General features: G+C 37.4%; 1 protein-coding gene across 1 annotated transcript in view; it reads right to left on the bottom strand.

The window, feature by feature from the left end:
• Positions 1-11,505: 11,505 nt before the first annotated feature.
• GLRB (glycine receptor beta) overlaps positions 11,506-20,904 on the bottom strand; it is a gene marked incomplete at both ends in the record, with an annotated part of 52,910 nt that continues 43,511 nt past the window's right edge. Inside the window, 2 exon segments of the mRNA XM_083366932.1 lie at positions 11,506-11,802; positions 20,266-20,558. Of these exon segments, the coding sequence (XP_083223058.1) occupies positions 11,506-11,802; positions 20,266-20,558 (590 nt within the window).

Consider the following 20,904-nt stretch of genomic DNA (forward strand, 5'->3'; position numbering starts at 1 on the left):
GAACTCACACGTCATACAACCCGCCTTGCCTACCCTACAAGGTTCCATCCAAAAAAAGGTGCCGGAACTCCGTTCTGAGCGTTCTATGAGAAAAAAAGCCCTGATATTTATACTGCTAAAAATTTTTTTTTGTATTTCATTTTTTATTAGTTTTCCAATATTCCAATATTATCTTTAAAAAGCAATGTGGTGTCCGGGTTACAATAGTTCCATTTCAGACAAATACATATTATTACAAATCTCCAAATTGTTGTAACCAATACTTTGTGTCTCTTTTTTCCTTTAATACATACTATCTCTTATTTAAATTAACATACTTCTCATTGCTATCCATCAGTCATTTAATAGTTTTCTTATATTTATCAATACTTTAGTATACTTTAACATTTCATCTTTAAAACATCAAACATATATTTTTCTAGCTTTAATTTTACATTGATATTAAAATTAAATGTTTAAAATTTCTCATTTTCATATTGCTAAATAACCTCCTTTCCCTTTACACAATTTTCTCCAATATCTAGTAATGTAATACAGTTCTTATTTATCTCATTTCCATATCAATATTAGTAGTACAATATTAGAATATTAGTCATTAGAATACCAATTGCAAGGAGGAGAAAGAGGGGGAGGACAATATAATATTCTTGTTTCTCATACATAGTTTCCACATATTAAAAATTAACCAAAATTTCTTCCGTTTCAACATTTAATACATCCTCTCATGTCACTACATCCATGTATATTAGTTACATTCTATCATTTTTAACATATATACATCTTAATTCATATCATTTAAAGAACTCAATATTTCAATGTTAGTATTCATACATCTGTATTTTATTTTTATTTTTTATTTTTTAATTGGTCAGTATTTTTATCTACTCATCAACACAATCTCTCGTAATCCAAATACAATCCTGTCTATTTTGGTATTATCTATTTCAGGCCTCTTAAAAATGTCCATATTTCTTCAGTCTTATTCTTGCTTTCTTCCTTTGCCATGTCATTTTTCGCTTCTTTCCCTCAAGGTCATCAAAGCTTTCTTGTGTTGTTATATCATATTGAAGTGGCCCTCCAGTCTCCACTTTTGAGGAATTGAGGAGTCTGTTAAGAGCTCCAAATCTTCTCATTATTTTCACCTCTTGATATAATTGTCCTGGTCTGAATAAATTTTCTTTCACCTGTTTTCCATAATAATCTTCAACAGTCTGTATTTGTTGAATATTTAAATCTTCTGCCAATGTATTTGATTGTTCAATTTCATCTGTTAAATTCTGTCCCAATAAAATATTAGTTGTAGTCACAGTTTCAGTTTGTTTCCTCGAGATGCTTTCTAATTCTTTTCTAAAAGCTCTTATTTCATCACCAGCTGTAGAAAGGAACAGATAAGTTTGGTAAGATATTTCCCACATAGCATGGATTTGTTTTTGAAACTCTTCCATAGTGAAGTTTCACATCTGGTGTTCAAGGTTAATCTTATCTTGTTTTTCTTGAATATTTTCTTGATTTTTTTTTAAAGAGAAAGTTAGATTGCAATTTCAGGTTTAGCCACTGGGTGTCCCCCAAGTACTTTGAAAATTCTTTTCTTTTAGTCCGTTTCTTTTTTCAACATTTTTAAAAAAAACACCCCTGGGCTTGCTCGCCACTTATTTGAAGGGAGGGTTGAATTCCCCCCTCCCTCTCCACAGGGGGGAAAGGTACTTAGCAGCTTATTTAGGTGAAAAGAAGAAGATTAAGGTATAAGAGAGGAATCTTACCCCCATCTCTTCCATGCTGCTTTAATGTTGCCTGATGGTAAGTTTGACTTCGGCTGTCTGCAGCCTAGTAACTGGCCATATTCCTATGGCCATATTCCTACGGCCAGTCTTTCATCTGCCAGTATAAAGGGAATGCAGGCACTAACGGTGGGGTTGCGGCTCTCCCGCGTTTCTGCAAAAGCTCCTTCTGTCTGGTCGCCCCTCCAAGGCAGCTCTTCGGCCCTTTTAGGACCCCCCCAGCAATGCAAAACTGGATGTGGAAGACAGGAGCCATCCTCCAGACATCCATGTCAACTGACATTGGCTAAATTTTAATGACCAAATTTTTTCTTTATCTCAGTTCATAACAATGTCTTGTATTCAACACATCTTATCTATTTAAGTGCATTCTGTTTCAGATTTCAATAAGATGGCCGAAACTCCATTCTTCTTGAATCTTATTCTGGCTTTTTTCCTTTGCCAAATCATCTTCCATGTCCTTGTTTTTGGGTTATTGAACCAATCTCCTTGTAATATCACGTATATTAATTGATGTTGGCAAAACCATCCAATCACCATTTTTTTGAGAGGACTTGTAGGTCTAGTGGGTTGTCTCTTTATTTTTCAATATCGACGTAGTTGTTCTCAGTTGTTTGTCTTCTCATCCAACTGTTCTTTTTCTAGATCCTCTAGTTCCTTCTGAGTTGTATAAGAAACCTTTTCCTTTTTCCAAGTTGTCAATGTCTTTTCTGGATTTTCAAATATCAATATTTGTTTAATAGTAGATTCTTCTGTCATCGTACTTGAATGTTTCATTTTTTTCTATTGTATTTTGTATAGATGATTCTTTAGTTGTAGTCAAAGTTTGGGCTTTCACATCTGGGCTGTCTTTTTGTTCCTTCCCATAGCCTCTTAGTATTTCATTGGTTGTGGTAAGAATTTGGATTAGTGTTTTTAACATAGCAAGAGTTTGTTGATCTTCATCCATAAATAAATATTGTTCCTGGTCTTCTTCCATATTGGTATTTTAAGCTAAAGGCTTTACACTTAGAAAATCCAAAAGAGAGATTTTGTATTTCCTAGGTAGGAAACACAAAGCCTTTCACAGCTGTTGTTTCAAAGTTCTCAAGGTTATGTATCTTATCTATTTCCCTGAGCAGTCAGCCAGGCCCCTTTTAAAGTTTCCCTTTGAGTCCCAAAGTTGTCTTAATCTTTTCAGTGTTTCTTTTTTTTCATAAGAAAGAATCCAGATTTCCAACAGAAGTAGACAATGAAAAATAGAAAATAAGAGATTTTTCAATCCACATGCTTTGAGAAATAAAGTTCCAGTTGGGATTCAGTTACTTTTTCAACGTTTAAAACACCCCTGGGTATTTAGTCGCTGCTCTTTCTGGAGGGAGGGCAAAAGTTCCCCTTGCCTCACCACAGGGGGGAAATGCTTAGCAGCTTAAGGAGGTACAGAAAGTAATTAGGGTGTAAAAGAGGTAAATCTCACCCAGTCTCTTCCGTGCTGCTTTAAGAGTTGCCTGGTGGAAAATGTGACTTCGGCTGTTCACAGCCTAGGAACAAGCCATAATGGTCGGTCCTTTTGTCCGCCAGTTTGGAGAGATTGCCAGGCCTAACAGGGCTGAAAGTCCTGCTGCAACTCTCCCATGATCCAATGAGTGCCCCTCCTTGCTGGTCACCTCTTTGGGGCAAATTTCAGCCCTTTTCAGGGACCCCCCCAGCAATGGGAAACTGAGCGGGGGAAAGAGAGCAAGTCTCCCAGCCATCCATAGCGGCTACGTGACAAACCGGAAGTCTCTGAGGAAAAGTTCTTTGACCCACACTGACCAGGTGGGTGTTAAAAACCAAAGGAATGCCAGTCCCTTCAGTTAAAAGGTTGAAGAGCTGCATTCCAGGAAGAAATCCTTCAGAGATCTCTCCCCAGGCATGCCACCTGTTGGCCCTCTTCCTGGAAATCATAAAGCCTTAGTAAAGCCACATCTTCATCCAGTTTTGGTCACCACATTACAAAAAAGACTTTGAAAAAGCGCAAAGAAGAGCAACTAAGATGATTAAAGGCTGGAGACTAAAACATATGAAGAATGGCTTCAGGATTTGGGAATGGCCAGTCTAGAGAAAAGAAGGACTACGGGGGAACATGATATCAATATTCCAGTATTTGAGAGGCTGCCACAAAGAAGAGGGGGTCAAATCTCCAAAGCACCAGAAAGCAGGACAAGAAACAATTATTGGAAACTGATCAAAGAAAGAAGTGTGGAGAGGAAAGAGCCCCTCCATTGGGGATTCTTCCAGCTAGGACACAAGGATCAGCGCTTTGGAATTGAATTGAAGCCGAGCTGCCAGAAAGAAGTCTTTTAATGGCAAGAAAGTAAGATGAGTGACATTCAGCAAGGTTTCTTGGCTAGCTAGAAAGAGTGGTCTCCAAATGTGTGTCTTTATACCTTTCCAGGGTTTTCAAAATGGTCAATTTTGATTCATTGAATTTCTGAGTTTTCAAACTGTCATTCCTGATTCGTGGAGCAGTGTCTATTGATGGGCTAGTTTCTTTATCCGATCTTGTTTATGAAAAAAGGTTAAAAGTTAATCTCTGTCTCAGGAAAGAATCTGATGTGTTTCATTAATTTTATGTATTTTTCTGTGTTTCTGTTCTAATCCTGTCAGTCTTAATTGCCGGTAGCAGGTCCTGCATTCCTGTGGTTAAGCTTATCTTCAATGTTTGTTCAAGTTGATACTTTGTAGCTGTTTGTTTGCACTTGGGTTGTCTGAGGCTGTGGGTTCTGAAAATGATCTAGACAGGGTGCTTGTTTTAATTTAAAAAGGACTCATGATTTAATTAATTCTTTTTCGGGCAGGGGGGGAGGGCTTATGTGTACTTTGGAAAGATTTAAACTGCTGTGATTAAATTTTCTTTCTGCCTCCAGATTTCTTCTTCTATCTGAGGGGCGGGGTCTTCCTTCAGAAGCAACCTGGAATTAAGGAGAAACTTCCTAACAGTGAGGGCAGTTAACCAGTGGAACAGCTTGCCTTCAGACACTGTGGATGCTTCATCACTTGAGGTTTTTAAGAAGAGAATGGACAGCCACTTGTCTGAAATTGTATAGGGTCTCCTGCTTGAACAAAGGGCTGGACTAGAAGGCCTCCAAGGTCCCTTCCAGCTCTATGCTGCTTGAAAGCCCTTCCGAAGAAGGAGAGATCTGGCAGAGGGTTGGCAAATAGGCTATCAAGCAGAAAGGGAAGGAAGGAAGGAAGGAAGGAAAGAAAGAAAGAAAGGAAGGAAGGAAGGAAGGAAGGAAGGAAGGAAGGAAGAAAGAAAGAAAGAAAGAAAGAAAGAAAGAAAGAAAGAAAGAAAGAAAGAAAGAAAGAAAGAAAGAAAGAAAGAAAGAAAGAAAGTTTATTTAACAATCGGGTGGATCAAAGGAAGTTTATGCTGAATTTGTGCATGTTGTTTTCAGGCATATTTCTTCTTGCTGGATGAGACAACTTACAGATTTTAATGCTTTTGTTGCTTTAAATATATTGAGATTGTTTTATTTCTAAAAACAGTTTTGCAAAGTTTTTAAGTTACTCTATTAATTCTGCAAGAAGATAACTAGAGTCATCTTACTGCTAAATGTCCAGACAACTGTATTTTATTTGTGGGATAGCTGAAATTGCAGATCTTGAAAAATCTGTAGGATTCAAAGCTTTCTTTCAAAAACTGTTTTGAAAGAAAGCTTTGAATCCTACAGATTTTTCAAGATCTGCAATTCCTTCCTAATGAGAAGGAAGGACTCACTGGAGAAGACCCTAATGCTGGGAAAGGTTGAGGGCAAGAGAAGAAGGGGACAACAGAGAATGAGGTGGCTGGATAGAGTCACTGAAGCAGTAGGTGTGAGCCTAAATGGACTCCAGAAGATGGTAGAGGACAGGAAGGCCTGGAGGAACGTTGTCCATGGGGTTGCGATGGGTCGGACATAACTTCGCAACTAACAACAACAACAGCATTAATTCTGCTTATTTAGATATTACATAAGGTCTAATACATACGTTTACTTTAAGGTAAAAGGTAAAGGTAAAGGTTCCTCTGCGCATGCATGCTAGTCGTTTCTGACTCTAGGGGCCGGTGCTCATCTCCGTTTCAAAGCTGAAGAGCCAGCGCTTGGCCGAGGACGTCTCCGTGGTCATGTGGCCGGCATGACTGGACGCCAAAGGCGCACAGAACGCTGTTGCCTTCCCACCGTAGTGGTCCCTATTTTTCTACTTGCATTTTTTATGTGCTTTCGAACTGCTAGGTTGGCAGAAGCTGGGACGAGTAACAGGTGCTCACTCTGTTACGTGGCACTTGGGATTCGACCCGCCAAACTGCCAACCTTCTGATCGACAGGCTCAGTGTCCTAACCCAGTGAGCCACCGCGTCCCTCTAATGTTTACTTTATTCAAGTGTTATTAAGAACTATATTAAATAATCAAAGTTTACACCAGCTGTGATTTACCCTACTAGTTCCAGGTGTACTGGAATTCTATTGCCTGTTTATTGGAGGGTTATAGAACCTTAAATTCAGCCTCTCTGAATGATTCTGGAAAACTCTGCTGCTTCTCATTTTCTTGATGGCTAGGAGTCGAAGCTGTTCTAAAGTAACAGGCAGTCTTGTTATTTTACGATAAAACAATCATAGGGCTAGTTGAAGAATTCCTTAACATGTGTCCTCTTAATCTTTCCATTGATGTTACAGGAAAATTGTATGAAAGCCCATATACTTTGATAACACATAATATTTTTAAATACATGGAATTAAGATGAGTAAAATAATGTATTCATACTCTCAGTCACTTAAGGACAAATTGAAAAAATAGCATCTGCATAATTTTGGAAAGAAAAATGGCCAGAATGGGAGGGAGATTTGTAACCTAACAAAAAGGTTTTCAAAGAAGGAATCCATTTTCAAGTTGCCCCATAACTGGCCATTTCTCTGTCCACCTCATTGCAAAAACTTCTCTTAACCCCTAGGTCCTCACTAGCAAATGTATTAAGCTATGGACCTTGCACCATTATTTGAGCAGCATGGCTTTACTAAGGTGAAAGATCCCACAAATATGTATTCAAGGAGATAACTAGAGTCATCTTACTGCTAAATGTCCAGACAACTGTATTTTATTTGTGGGATAGCTGAAATTGCAGATCTTGAAAAATCTGTAGGATTCAAAGCTTTCTTTCAAAAACTGTTTTGCCTGTGGGTTTTTTTTACTGTGCAATTTTAATTGTTAAGGCCTATTTTTATGGCTCTGGAAAACATGGAGTTCTTCTGTTTCAGATTATATGGTTGGTCACTAAATAGAGACATTAAAATTGCATATTATATTTTGAGATTATAGACTGCACATTGCTACAGATAACAATCCTATACTGAAGATAGGCTAGCTGAAAAGCTATACCAACTTTCTTTAACTATGCGCCCACTGTAATGCTTATCATTTACAAAGGAAATGAATGATGGGACTTGTTGTACAATCCATCTTGAAAGTTCTAAATCAGGAACTATCCTATAAAGATATATGTAATGTCTTTAGTGGAATTTTTTAGTTGAATTTTAATGTTGATATTATTAGCTAGCAACTGTGAATATTATACATAAAATAAAAAATAAAAACAAATAATTTTGAGGGAGAAGATGGGACTTTATTAAAACTGTATGGGGCAGATAAATCCAAACTAGGATCCATATTAGCACATAAGAAAGTGAATTCCCATCTCTGCTGATTGTGAAAAGGGATTACAAGTATGGTTGATATAAGTGCTGTATGAAGTACCGTATTTCTTGGACCATAAGATGCACCTGACCATAAGACGCACCCAGTGTTTAGAGCAGGAAAACAAGAAAAAAAATATTCTGAACCAAATAGTATCAGTATACTAAAACAGGGCTTTTCAACCTTTTCATCCATTGTACCACTTTTAGGACAAGGAAATGTCCGAGTACCACCAGTTGCTCAGCAAGGTGACCAGCAAAAACTTGACACCCCCCCAAAAAGGAAAAAAAAATAATAAAGTACAGGTAGTCCTCGACTTACAACAATTTACTTAGTGACTGTTCAAAGTTACGATGGCACTGAAAAAAGCGACTTATGACCATTTTTCACACTTATGACCATTGCAGCATCCCCAGGGTCATGTGATTTACATTCGGATGCTTGGCAATCAATTCATATTTATGATGGTCACATTGTTCCAGGGTCATGTGATCGCCTTTTGCAACCTTCTGACAAGCAAAGTTAGTGGGGAAACCAGATTCACTTAACAATCATGTTACTAGGAGGGAGGGAGCCAGGCTGTTCTCCAGAGCACCTGAGAGCAGGACAAGAAGCAATGGATGGAAACTAGTCAAGGAGAGAAGCAACCTAGAACTAAGGAGAAACTTCCTGACAGTTAGAACAATTAACCAGTGGAACAACCTGCCTCCAGAAGTGGTGAACGCTCCAACACTGGAAGTTTTTAAGAAGAGACTGGACAGCCATTTGTCTGAAATGGCATAGGGTTTCCTGCCTTAGCAGGGGGTTGGACTAGATGATCTCCAAGGTCCCTTCCAACTTCTTCTTCTTCTTCTTCTTCTTCTTCTTCTTCTTCTTCTTCTTCTTCTTCTTCTTCTTCTTCTTCTTCTTCTTCTTCTTATTATTATTATTATTATTATTATTATTATTATTATTATTATTATTATTATTATTATTAAATTTCTCTCTCTCCTTCTCTTTCTCTCCCTCTCTCCCCCTACCTCTTTCTTTCTCTCTCCCTTTCTCTCCCTCTCCTTCTTTCTCTATTTTTTTCCCTCTATTTCTCCCTTTCTCTCCCTCTATTTCCCTCCCTTTCTTTCTCCTTCTTTCTCTCTCCCTCTTTCTCTCCCTCTCTATTTTTCTCTTTCCCTCTATTTCTCCCTTTCTCTCCCTCTCTTTCCCTTTCCCTCTTTCTCTCTCTCCCTCTATTTCTCTCCCTTTCTTTCTCCTTCTCTCTCTCTCCCTTTCTCTCCCTCCCTATTTCTTTTTCCTTCTCTCTCCCTATCTTTCTCTCTCTCTTTCTCTCTCCCTCTCTCCCATTCTTCCTTCCTTCCTTCCTTCCTTCCTTCCTTCCTTCCTTCCTTCCTTCCTTCCTTCCTTCCTTCCTTCTCTCCCTCTTTGTCCTTCCCTCTCTGTGTTAGAGCAGTACCCACGGAGGCGGCCCTGCAGCCCAGCTTTCTCTTGCAGAAAGCAAGCTGAAACGGAGCGAGGGAGATTGCCAGGAATGCGATCTCACGTGGTTTCAGTTTCCCTTGCTACAAGAGAAAGCAGGCTGAAACAGACCGAGGGAGATTGCAGCAGACACTGTGGCAATCTCCCTCGCTCCGTTTCAGCCTGCTTTCTCTTGTAGCAAGGGAAGCTGAAACCAAGCGAGGGAGATTGCAGGAGTGCGAGATCGGCGTTTCTCAGCACGTGCCGATTTGTGCTCCTGGCAATCTCCCTTGCTTTCCACTTGCGGAGGTTGGGGCTGGCCATACGGATCACCTTCCGACCATAAAACGCACCGTCGTTTTCCCCCTCACTTTTTGGGGGAAAAAGTGTGTCTTATGGTCCGAAAAATACGGTAGCTAAGTTGGAGTAAAGGATCCTGGATAATAAGGACAAATGAGAATAGGTAATTAATTCTGCCCAATCAGGTAGCATCCTTCCAGGTCTATTAAGGCAACTGGAAGGATGATTTAATTATCTAAGACAGGGGTCTTCAAATGTGGCCCTTTTATGACTTGTGGACTTTAACTCCCAGAATTCTTCAGCCACCGTGCCTGGCTGAGGAATTCTGGGAGTTAAAGTCCACAAGTCATAAAAGGGCCAAGTTTGAAGACTCCTGATCTAAGAAAACAATGGGCGAATAGAGGGATTGACTCATATAGAATTCAGTAGTCCCGATTGGTCATATCATGAATTACTGGGCAGTGTGTCACTACAATCTAACACAGGCTTTCCCAAACTGTGACGTGTACTTCTCTTGAGGAGGTGCAGGTAGAGTCCAGGGGAGCTGTGAAGAACCTTTTAGTTATATTTTTACAATAATCCACGTTTCCCAAAGTTTCAGTGTGTTGTTTTCATTGTTCATTGGTGTTCACGTTGTTTGGATTTTTAAGTGTGTGTGTTTAAATTACATTAAAGATAGGCCTGATGGCAAAACCTTTGGGAACTCTTGCTCTAACATATACTTGCCTTGAGATCATCCTAGGGGGATTAAGCAGATAAAATGTTCCATTTTCTATCTAGGCTAGAACTTATATTTCAAATTCTGTACTCTTTTATGTTTAGATATTAATTAGATGCCCCAAAAGAAGCTTGCTATTTCTTTGGCCCTGTACCTGAATTATTATGTTTTCACCTTTTATTTTATCAAGTCTTAGGAGTTCCCTTTTCTACCACAGTTTTTAACAGAAGTGCAAACATGATGCTTGAAATCCCAATCTTGTTTTAGTCCATAGCCTAGTGCAATGATCCACTGAATATTAGATTAACTGTGTGCATCTGTAGTTGTCTTGTTGTATCTCCTAGGTCCTTTCTTTAACTGCTTTTTCCTCTGTACATATCTACAGTTCGTATCTTTAGAAGGTTTTGCATGTTCATGGAAGCCACCCTGTCCATGTGGAATGCAGGGTTATGCTTCTTCTCTTTCCACATTTTGAGGGTATTGTGCTGTAAAAGTGGCTATGACAAGAAAAAAAGAGGCCTTATTATGTCTATGAATAGATATAAATCTTTGAATTTAATTTCTCAAAGTCTTGCTGGACTGTCGTACTATGGTATCGTCTATGCTATTTGTGTGAAATTCAAGTAATATATTGAGGATATGCCTTTGTAGATAGCTATCATTAAAGTACCAGTATTACTATGAATATATTCTATGGAAGTATTAATAAAAACATTTTAATGTTTTTCAGATTGCTTTCCTTTCCCTTGTCCTACTTAGCACACAGACTGGCCTATAGAGGCCTTTCTGCTGTTAAGTACTAGTGTATCTTCGGTTTGGGGGTTATTTGACTAGATTTACTGGATATACTCATAGGAAGAAAGTTTTCAGACCCAAATATCTTCAAAGAACATGAAGATAAGCCAAAACTTCAATTTGCTGTGTTCAGCAGCATTTTTTTTCTCAGTTATTATGATGGAACAGTGTGATTTTGATAAATGACATGATTTTGCAAAATGCGTAATTCTCTGATCTTTATTTTTCACATAGACAGATCAGCATAATATATACTTTGGTCACTTACAAAGTCTACATATTTTGAATTACAATATCAGCTTGTTCTTTCAAAGTGCCATTTAACTTTATACAAGAAAAAATAGGTACTGTCCTTGAAAGTCATAAGATTTTTTTTAATACTATGTATACTAGAATATTGATCTTACTAATACTCAGCGTGCATTTCAATTTCATTGTCAGAAACACTTGGATTCTTGATTATGTCACAAGGGAGTGTTGTCCAGCTCCAGTATGTAGTATGCATTGTCTTTCAGATATTCCTAAAGCAAGATGTGTATGCTGTACATTTATATACAACATTTGGTCAAGCACAGACATTGCAGTGTCATGCTTTCATTCAAAATCATGATACTACTCTTTTCCCTTACACATTACAGTCACATTTGGCTTCTAATACTCAGTATATTGTTTTTCAAATGCAAATAGTTGTTTGCAAGGTGGCCTTCATGATGTAATGAAATGGAGTATATTGCACATACTTTTTTTTAAAAAAAAAAGGTATTATCATTATCATAAATAGACAGACCAGTATATGACATTGAAGAAGAGGAAGCAAAATGGAAATAGTGCTCTTGCATAAAGATCAATTCGCTTTGCTGCTGATGGGATGACAGGTTTGGGAGGAGGAGGCTTCTTGTTGTTCTTTGTCTGAGACTTCCCAAGTCCATTGTTGACCTCAATGGGTTTTCCATAACAGTCATAATTTGACAATTCAAAATCTCTTGGCAAGCTTCCGACAATACTGAAATCATTGGATCTCAGGTCAGATTTGGAGGTACAAACTTTTTTGCATCGGGTCTCCCCAACCTATAAAAACAGTGTAGTAGAAGTTGTGAGTTCACTACATATTTAGGACATATGAACATAAATTAAAATTCATTCAATATGTGCCAGGTGTCAGATTTATGACTACTTTTAATTGAACTGGTATCTACTGTTACTAAGACTCTGTAATTATTTCAGTTATTGTTTTATTCTAAAGCAATAACTTCCATGTTATCATTTTGTTTCAGTAAATTATTGTAACTGAATTTTATAGTGATTATAAAAATTTATATTTACCATAATAAAATAGATTATAACATAATAAAATGAAAATATTTAAGATATTACTATAAAACTGAAGTAATTCAATAACAACAATATCAACCCCAGACATAGCTGTAGATGCAACAAAATAAGAACTCTTAAAGTCTCTAAGTCCTATTGAATAATAACATTTGTATCGCTTAGCAGAAAGAATCTGGGCCTGTCTAGCTTCAAGTGCTGGGTGGGGAAGGTTATTCTATATGTAAAAGGTAAAGGTAAAGGTTCCCCCGCACATGCGTGCTAGTCATTTCCAACTCTAGGGGCTGGTGCTCATCTCCGTTTCAAAGCCGAAGAACCAGCGCTTGTCCGAGGACGTCTCCGTGGTCATGTGGCCGGCATGACTAGTTGCCAAAGGCGCACGGAACACTGTTACCTTCCCACTGTAGTGGTCCCTATTTTTCTACTTGCATTTTTATGTGCTTTTGAACTGCTAGGTTGCAGAAGCTGGGACGAGTAACAGGCACTCACTCTGCTACGCGGCACTTGGGATTCGACCCGTCAAACTGCCGACCTTCTGATCGACAAGCTCAGCATCCTAACCCACTGTCAGGAGAGTTCAAAATGCAGCTGCCTGCATGGTGGCAAGTGAGAACCACCTTGGTTATATTACACTTACATTGTGAGCACTGCATTGGTTAATATCACATTTCCAGGAACCATTTGAAGTGTCATTTTTTTGAGCTTTAAAACCCTACTTGATTTCACCTCTAGCTACGTTTAGGACTGCCTGCTCCATATGGAAGCAGCCCAGCTTGTAGAAAGTTAATTTGCTTGGGCATGGACCATAAATTCAAAATGTTGGTCCATGCCCAAGCAAATTAACTTTCTACAAGCTGGGCTGCTTCCATATGGAGAAGACAGTCCTAAACGTAGCTAGAGGTGAAATCAAGTAGGGTTTTAAAGCTCAAAAAAATGACACTTCAAATGGTTCCTGGAAATGTGATATTAACCAATGCAGTGCTCACAATGTAAGTGTAATATAACCAAGGTGGTTCTCACTTGCCACCATGCAAGCAGCTGCATTTTGAACTCTCCTGGCTACAGCCTCAGTCGTCTTTAAATCAACAGATATAAGTCACAGTTACATCATTGTAAATTATAACTAGAGCAGTGTTCTTGCATAAAGACTAATAGCCACATCATCTTCTTAAAGTTTAATTTGTTTTGTCCCTTTTAGACTTCCACATCTTCCAAACATTGTGTCAAGACTTCCATGATATGGCTTGGCCCAGGTGTTAGTGTATAGCTGATTACTAATGGTTACTTCATCTTGAAAAAAAGTATAAGCTCTCCCAATGGAATCACGAAGATATTAAAAAGGTATGTAGTTGCTTGGATGAGTGAGAAATTGAATCTTTCACTAATTTGAATAGCCTATTAGTAAGAAAGGGAATCAAGCCAAGCAGTATATTCAACCTTTGTATGGGATTCAAAAGGATATAATCCTAGTGTATTCACAGTTGGTTAGCATATTCTAGTTTAAGCCTGTTAGAGGCAATACCCTGCTTTCAGCTCTGGGAAGTTGGGGGGGGGGAGGGGGGGATGTGGGGGGAGGGATGGGGAGGGATGGAGTATACTTAAAATGTACTGTAAAACTTTTCAATAAAAAAGGATATAATACTATAATACTAAATGCCAGTAAGAGGTCAAAAAAGACTAGAAAACATACACTCCCCCATCTAGGTCATGACATAGTTAATCTACCAGAGCAGCCAATGCCGTTTTAATTTTCACCAGAGCTGAATATTGTGTTTGAAAGGGGTTCCTCTTAGGGGACAGTGAAGCCACCCTATCTCATCAATTTTTCCTAAAAAGGTAAAGTTATGATAGGTTGGTAGTTGTCTAAAGGTCTCTTTAACAGCTAGTGTACCAAAGCCTCTTTAAAGGCACAACTCCTTTCCCCACAAAAGTATTGACTACTACAAATCCAGCTATGTCTCACTCCTAAAGAATACAAAGGAAGAATAGGGGCATACACCTGACCCACAAGTAGCAAGCTCATGCTAGAGACTGCTTTACCCACTTCATTAGAATCAATAGACTGAAAAGAATCCAGCTGACACTGTCCTGTAGATAACCAGTTCTTGAACTGTGTCGGACTTTAAACATGACAGCTATCATCTTGAAGTCAACTGGTAACCAGTATGGCTCTTGCAGTAGTGGTGTTTCTCAGGCAAAATGGGAACTACTTGAACTGCTACATTCTAGATTAGCGCCCCCCAACATTTTGGGCATCTAGGACTGGTTCCATAGAGACAGGTTTTTCTGCAGACTGGAGGGGGCGTAGTTTCCCATCCCATTGATGGGGCTTCACTTGTTTGCATGGCCTGTTTTCTGGCATGCCACGGCCCAGTGCCGGTCTGTGGACCAGGGGTTGGAGAACCCTGTTCTAGACCATCTGTATCTTTTGGGTAGTTACCAAGAATGGTGCCATCTAGAATGAGTTGCAAAAGTCGATTTGGGAGATGAGCAATGCCTGAGTGATTGTAAATGACTCTTCTTGTTCTAGCAATAGTTATAAATGGCACATAAGATAGTATTATGCAGAGGGTCTCCTAATCAAAACTGCCACCTGCTCTTCAAATGAGTCTTGAGTCTTGGAAGATATCTCTCACTTATTTGTATGCATTACTATAGTAATACTGCATAAACCAAATTAGTGGTAATACAGATTAATAGAAAGCAGCCAGAACAGAAACTTTAATATTGCCTAAATGTTCATGGACAATAATCTACATCAACTGATACACGTAGTGTTCTAAATGTTGTGTCCGTAGTTAAAGGGGAGTGGTTTTCCTTAGGCGGGAAAACCTGGTGCAGGGATTGGTCATTGTATTCCCGGCGGGAGATTCCTGGCCGGAGATTGGTTATTGTTTAAGTTGTCTTGGTATATAATACGGGGTTTAACGGCCACAAGGCAGTTGACCATTGTGCATTCAATAAACGTTCTTTTGCTAAAAACCTCACTGTCAACGCTCGTCATTCCGGACTTAACACTAAAAAAAGTATAACTTATATACACACATAGAAACACAGACACAGAGTTATCAGAGACAAGACAAAGAATAAATACTGAAAGGAAATGTGAGAGACTGAGTTACTTATAAATGCTAACATTAACACAGCAATAATTACATGTGATACAGACAGTTTGCATTAATGACCTAGTTAATATATGTAGTGTTACAAGAAATTCAAGTCTTTCTTTATACTGTGAGAAATGAGACACGTTATAAAGATTTTCATTTCAACCCTTACCATACATTTCATTATTCTATCCCACCATCACCTTTTATCCACTATCATCTCATTCTGTCTTTTATTTATCACTTCCAAATCCATCTCCAATATCTAATTTTGGGGGGGTGGGGGGTGGGGGGTGGAATCTGAATTAGAATTTAGTATAGGGAGATAGTGTTCCTGACATTAATTTATTTATATTATCTCATTTTAATAAATATAAAAAGCATTACTAGCTATAGCTAACCTGAAAGTAAATCTTGAATTCATGAGGAGGAGGTTAGTAAAAATGGAAACTCAGTATGTTAAAAAAAAATCAAAGATGAAATATTAGATACCGTACATATATTGGGGATAGACTACCCAAAGCTCTTCTGCATAGTGGCTCCATTCTTTGAAATACTATACCTCAGAGATACAGATAGGAGAAAATTAAAACAATAATGAATTATATAAAGCAAAAATATTTTGAGTTTGCAAATAATTTGGTGAAATGGCTAACAAACAGATTACAAAAATAAAAAAAGAAAATATTGAAATTTACAAGAGAAAGATATTGTATTACTGGACCATACAAAAAGCATTTTATTGATATTATTCTAACTTGTGTAAAGGAAGTGACATCCCTTTAGAGAAAACAGATTGGTATTTCATTAAATAAAATTTACAAGTATTACAGAAGAGCAGAAAAGACTACAAATAACCTATAACAACAAGGGAACTTTCTGAGGCTAAAGAAAGGCTAAACTAGGAAATGTTCCTGGACCAGATGGATGATCAGGTTCTTACTATAAATGTTTTGAGGATGAACTTTTATAACCTTTGAAAAACATTATAAACTCTATCCTACGGTTAGGAAAGTTTCAGAGAGTTGGAAAGAGCCCAATATAGTATTAATATCAAAGAGGAACAAGATTTGACTTTACAATAAATGATCTATCTATCTATCTATCTATCTATCTATCTATCTATCTATCTATCTATCTATCTATCTATCTATTTTTGTATTTCTTAACTTCCCATTTCCCTCAGAGGCTGATATAATTATTAAATAATGACTATGCCTACAAATTGTTCATAATGATTGCAGCAGATAGAATGAAAATAAATTTGCAAGAATTATTCTTGAGGATCCATGTCGGCTTTTACCTAAAATATAGTTAAAGGACAATGTTAGAAATATCCGTTAAATGTTGGACATTTTGAAATGCAGTATATGAAGCAATATGTACGAAAAACCAGCCACATTGATTTTCATAGATGTGAAGAATGCCTTTGACAATTTGAACTGGGCTTTTCTGTTCAAGATTTTGAAAGATCTGAATTATGGAGAGAATGTTATAAAATGGGTAACATCAATTTGCATTTCACAGAAAACACAAATAATTGATAATGGAGATCTAGCAAAACTGTGAGGTACAAAAATGAAACATGACAGGAATGCTGTCTATCTCCTTTTTTATTTATTTTGGTTCTTGAAATACTGAAAAGAGATATAAGACAACATGAAAAGATTGTGGGAATAAGGATTTTTTAAAAAAAAGATAAATTAAGGGCTGTTACAGACTACTTGATGTTGATTCTGGAAGATCCTTTATACAGGAATTGAAATATTAAGGTAGAATTTCAAAGAATTTGATGCATTAGCAGGTTTCAAGATTAGAAAACAGAAAACAAAGAAGTTAGCAAAAATATGAAAATAAAAGATCAATCAAAATTGATGAATAAAACAAAGTTTAAGATTGAGAAGACTGTAAAATATCTGGGTATCACTATGATAAAAATATGAATTGTATCCTATTTCAAAATAACTGCTAAGACTGGAATGAAGTTAAACAAGATATGTTAAAATGGGAGAAACCGCAACTTCATTATTGGAAGAATCTCTGTGATCAAAAAGAATGACTTGTCTAGTGATGTTTTTGTTTCAGACAATAAAGGTAGTCCTCGATGTACAACCACAATTGATCCCAAAATTCCCATTGCTAAACAAGATAATTGGTAAGTAAGTTTTGGCCCATTTTACAACTTTTCTTGCCACCATTAAGTGAATCATTGCAGTTGTTAAGTTAGTAATACAGTTGTTTAGTGAGTCTAGCTTCCCCATTGACTTTGCTTGTCAGAAGGTTGCAAAAGGTGAGCATGTGACCCCAGGACACTGCAACTGTCATAAACACATGCCAAGTGCCAAGCATCTGAATTTTAATCATGTGACCATGGGGATGCTGCAATTGTTGTAAGTGTGGAAAACGGTCATAACTCACTTTTTCCAGCTTTATTGTAACTTCAAATACTCACTATGGTTGTAAGTCGCGGACTACCTATGGCTGTTTAAACATTTAAACAGTGGCAGTAATTTATTATAACTCCTAACAGGTCTTCTAGCCATGTTAGGAGAAGCTGATATAAACTGGAATATAAAATATCTGGAGAGCCTACACTGAAGAAGACTGCTCTAGAACAGGGCTTTTCAAACTTTTTACAGATTGTACCACTTTTAGGATATGGCAATATTCAAGCACCACCAGTTGCCTAGCAAGGTGTAAAAAACTCGATGGAAAAATTGATAAAATATAGGTAGTCCTCAACTTACAGCAGTTCACTTAGTGACTGATCAAAGTTACAATGGCACTGAAAAAAGTGACTTATGGCCATTTTTCACATTTATGACTGTTGCAGCATCCCCAGGGCCATGTGATTTACATTCAGATGCTTGGCAACTGATTCATATTTATGATGTCCCAGGGTCATCTGATCCCCTTTTGCAACTTTCTGACAAGCAAAGTCAATGGAGAAACCAGATTCACTTAACAACCATGTTACTAATTCAACAACTGCAGTAATTAACAAATGTGGCAAGAAAAGTTTGTAAAATGGGACAAAACTCATTTAACAAATTTCTCACCTAGCAACATAAATTTTGGGCTCAAGTGTGGTCGTAGGTTGAGGACTATCTGTACACCCACTTACCACACTTTTACTGGGAAACCTGTGCCTGTTTCTCTAACATTAATCTTTGTGCTGTTCCATCCTTTTCTCTCCATCTGCTTGTCTCAAAGAAGCCTCTCCTCCATCTCTCTTTCTCCATCCCCTTCTCTTTCCCTGTTGTCTTTTTTCTCTCTGTCTCACCCCTGCAGCCTGCAGAAGTGCCGATCAGCAGGTAATTGTGCGCACCAATCCTGGGGCTTCTGCCGAGTCCTGACAGGCTTGCAGCACCAGCTGACTCTCCCTCAGGCTTGTGCGGTTCTGTCGCTGCTTCAGCTCATTCCCCTGCCCCGCTACACTTGTCTAGCAGGTCACGTACCACCTGCCAAGTGCCAAAGTACCACCAGTGGTACACATACCACCAGTTGAAAAGCCCTGCTCTAGAAGATGGTTATACAAATTTGTGACAACCATTTATCTGGAAAGCTTTTAAACAATAAATATTTCAAATTCTTGGAGGAGAGGTATTCAAAGTTTAAATAAGAGCATAATTGAACTCCAGACAGAAAGATCCTCCAGACTGAAGGGCAGTGTATCTTTATGAATCAACATTCGTCAGTGTTAAAGAATTATAACCTTCTTGCAGATGGACTAGACTGAACTTCTTTGCAAGCAGATTGCTCTTTTGATTCTTTCCTTAAAAATTCCTTTAAGGATAGTTCTAATAGTTAGCTATAAGAGAGATATCAAGAGAGGCATTAATAACAAAGATTTTGTAGAGAATATAATTAAACAATGTGGATTCAGCCAGAGAAATGCAGATTCAACTCTATTCAGACATTGTTTGCAGATAAGATAACATAACTGTTTGCTTTCTGATAAACATAAATTTCTTATCCAAGAAGGTAAGAATAGAAACAGATTCAGTTGACCTGAAAAATGGGAATAACTTCAAGCTTCAGTTTCAAAGGGAAATAACCTGATCATATGGACACTTACAGTACATGCAGAAACCTCATACTTTTTATATGTTAGGAAACTCTATTTGAACTACAAAAATCCAGACAATGGAAAAATGGTAACAAAGACATTTTTCTGTATTTCAGAAGTAAAGTACATTTATATTTTTAAATTAAAATGCAACATTAAATATGGATCTATCAGTTCAATTCAGAAAAGCATTTTACATATACTGTATGTTTTGTAGGAGAAATATAATCCATTATGGGTGCTGATGATCCCATAAAGCATCACTAGAGAATGATAGATAATTAAATCTTTTCCCATCTTTTTCTATGCATGCAACAGGTTATTTTTCTAAAAATTCTAATAATATCTCAACTATATATTTTCCTGATTGTCAGCCAAAATTAAGCAATTGTAATTTTTGTTCCTAAATATTTTCTTAATATTACAACTAATTTTACTTAACAATAATTAGCAATAGTGTATAATTTAATTTACTATTAGAAAGCCAGTTGGATGACTATGGACCAGACTCTCTCAGCCCAACCCACCTCACAGGGTTGTTGTTGTGAGGAAAATGTTGTATATGTTCACCACCTTGGGATGTTTGTAAAAATAATAAATACAGGATAAAAATAATAAAACAAAACAAAACAAAACAACACATTCTGTTAATGAAGGTACATAATTTCCATTTCTGAAATGCATCATTATTCTGAATATCATAACTTTCCCATCCTTCAATTAATAGCAAATTTAAAAAGACAGACTGTTGACGACCACAATTATAGGGACTCACAAAATCTGGTTTTACTCCAAGGTAATTTTATTTAGCCAAGTGCCTCTACTTACATACTGGACTACTGTAAATTATATCATCCTCAGGTAGCAGATCCATTAGTGATCACAATATAGCTGATCTCGAAGGGTAGGAATACTGGTTAGATAAAATCTTCAGGCTAGCACATATTTGACATCAACCATTACAGGATCAGGAACTGAAGTTGGATGATTTAATAACATACCAAGTATGTTAGGTAGTACTCTTACCTGTAAAGTACTGATGTGCACTGGGGTGCCTGTGCCATTCACAGTATTCTTTTTGGCAACATTTCCACCCTTCCCTTCTGCTTGCTCTGCCTTAGCAATCTTTGCTTTTTCAGCTTCAATTCGTTTTGGATTGTTCAGCATGACCTGGACCACTGCATACTCAACCAATGAAGCAAATCCAAATAGAAGGCATGCAATCAGCCATACATCTAAGGCCTTCACGTAAGACACTTTGGGGAGTTCAGCAGCAAGGGTAGTACATTCTGATGCCAAGTTGAGCACTGAAAAAATGCCTAAGAGAAATAAAAATCCAACAATATACTATGTAATTGCAATGTTGTTGCACTGCTAACCATTTTCCACTTTGCTAACCTTAAAACATTTTACAGCACTTTCTAAATGATATTTCCTCAAAGGAAATAGAAGTTGTTGATGTACCACATGTGTCACAGAGATGAATATGAATGTAGAAGGTGAGTTATGGAACTAATTAAATAAATTGATACATAATCATTCTGAGTACATATATAACACTAACAGCTGGAAAGGGTTTCTCTTGTTTATTAGCAACTCTATTTATCATGACACATATTGTTTTGCTGATATAATCTTTTCTTACCATAAATTTGCAGATTGTCA

The sequence above is a fragment of the Vipera ursinii genome (genome assembly GCF_947247035.1).
Source record: "Vipera ursinii genome assembly, chromosome: 7".
Taxonomy (NCBI): Eukaryota; Metazoa; Chordata; class Lepidosauria; order Squamata; family Viperidae; genus Vipera; species Vipera ursinii.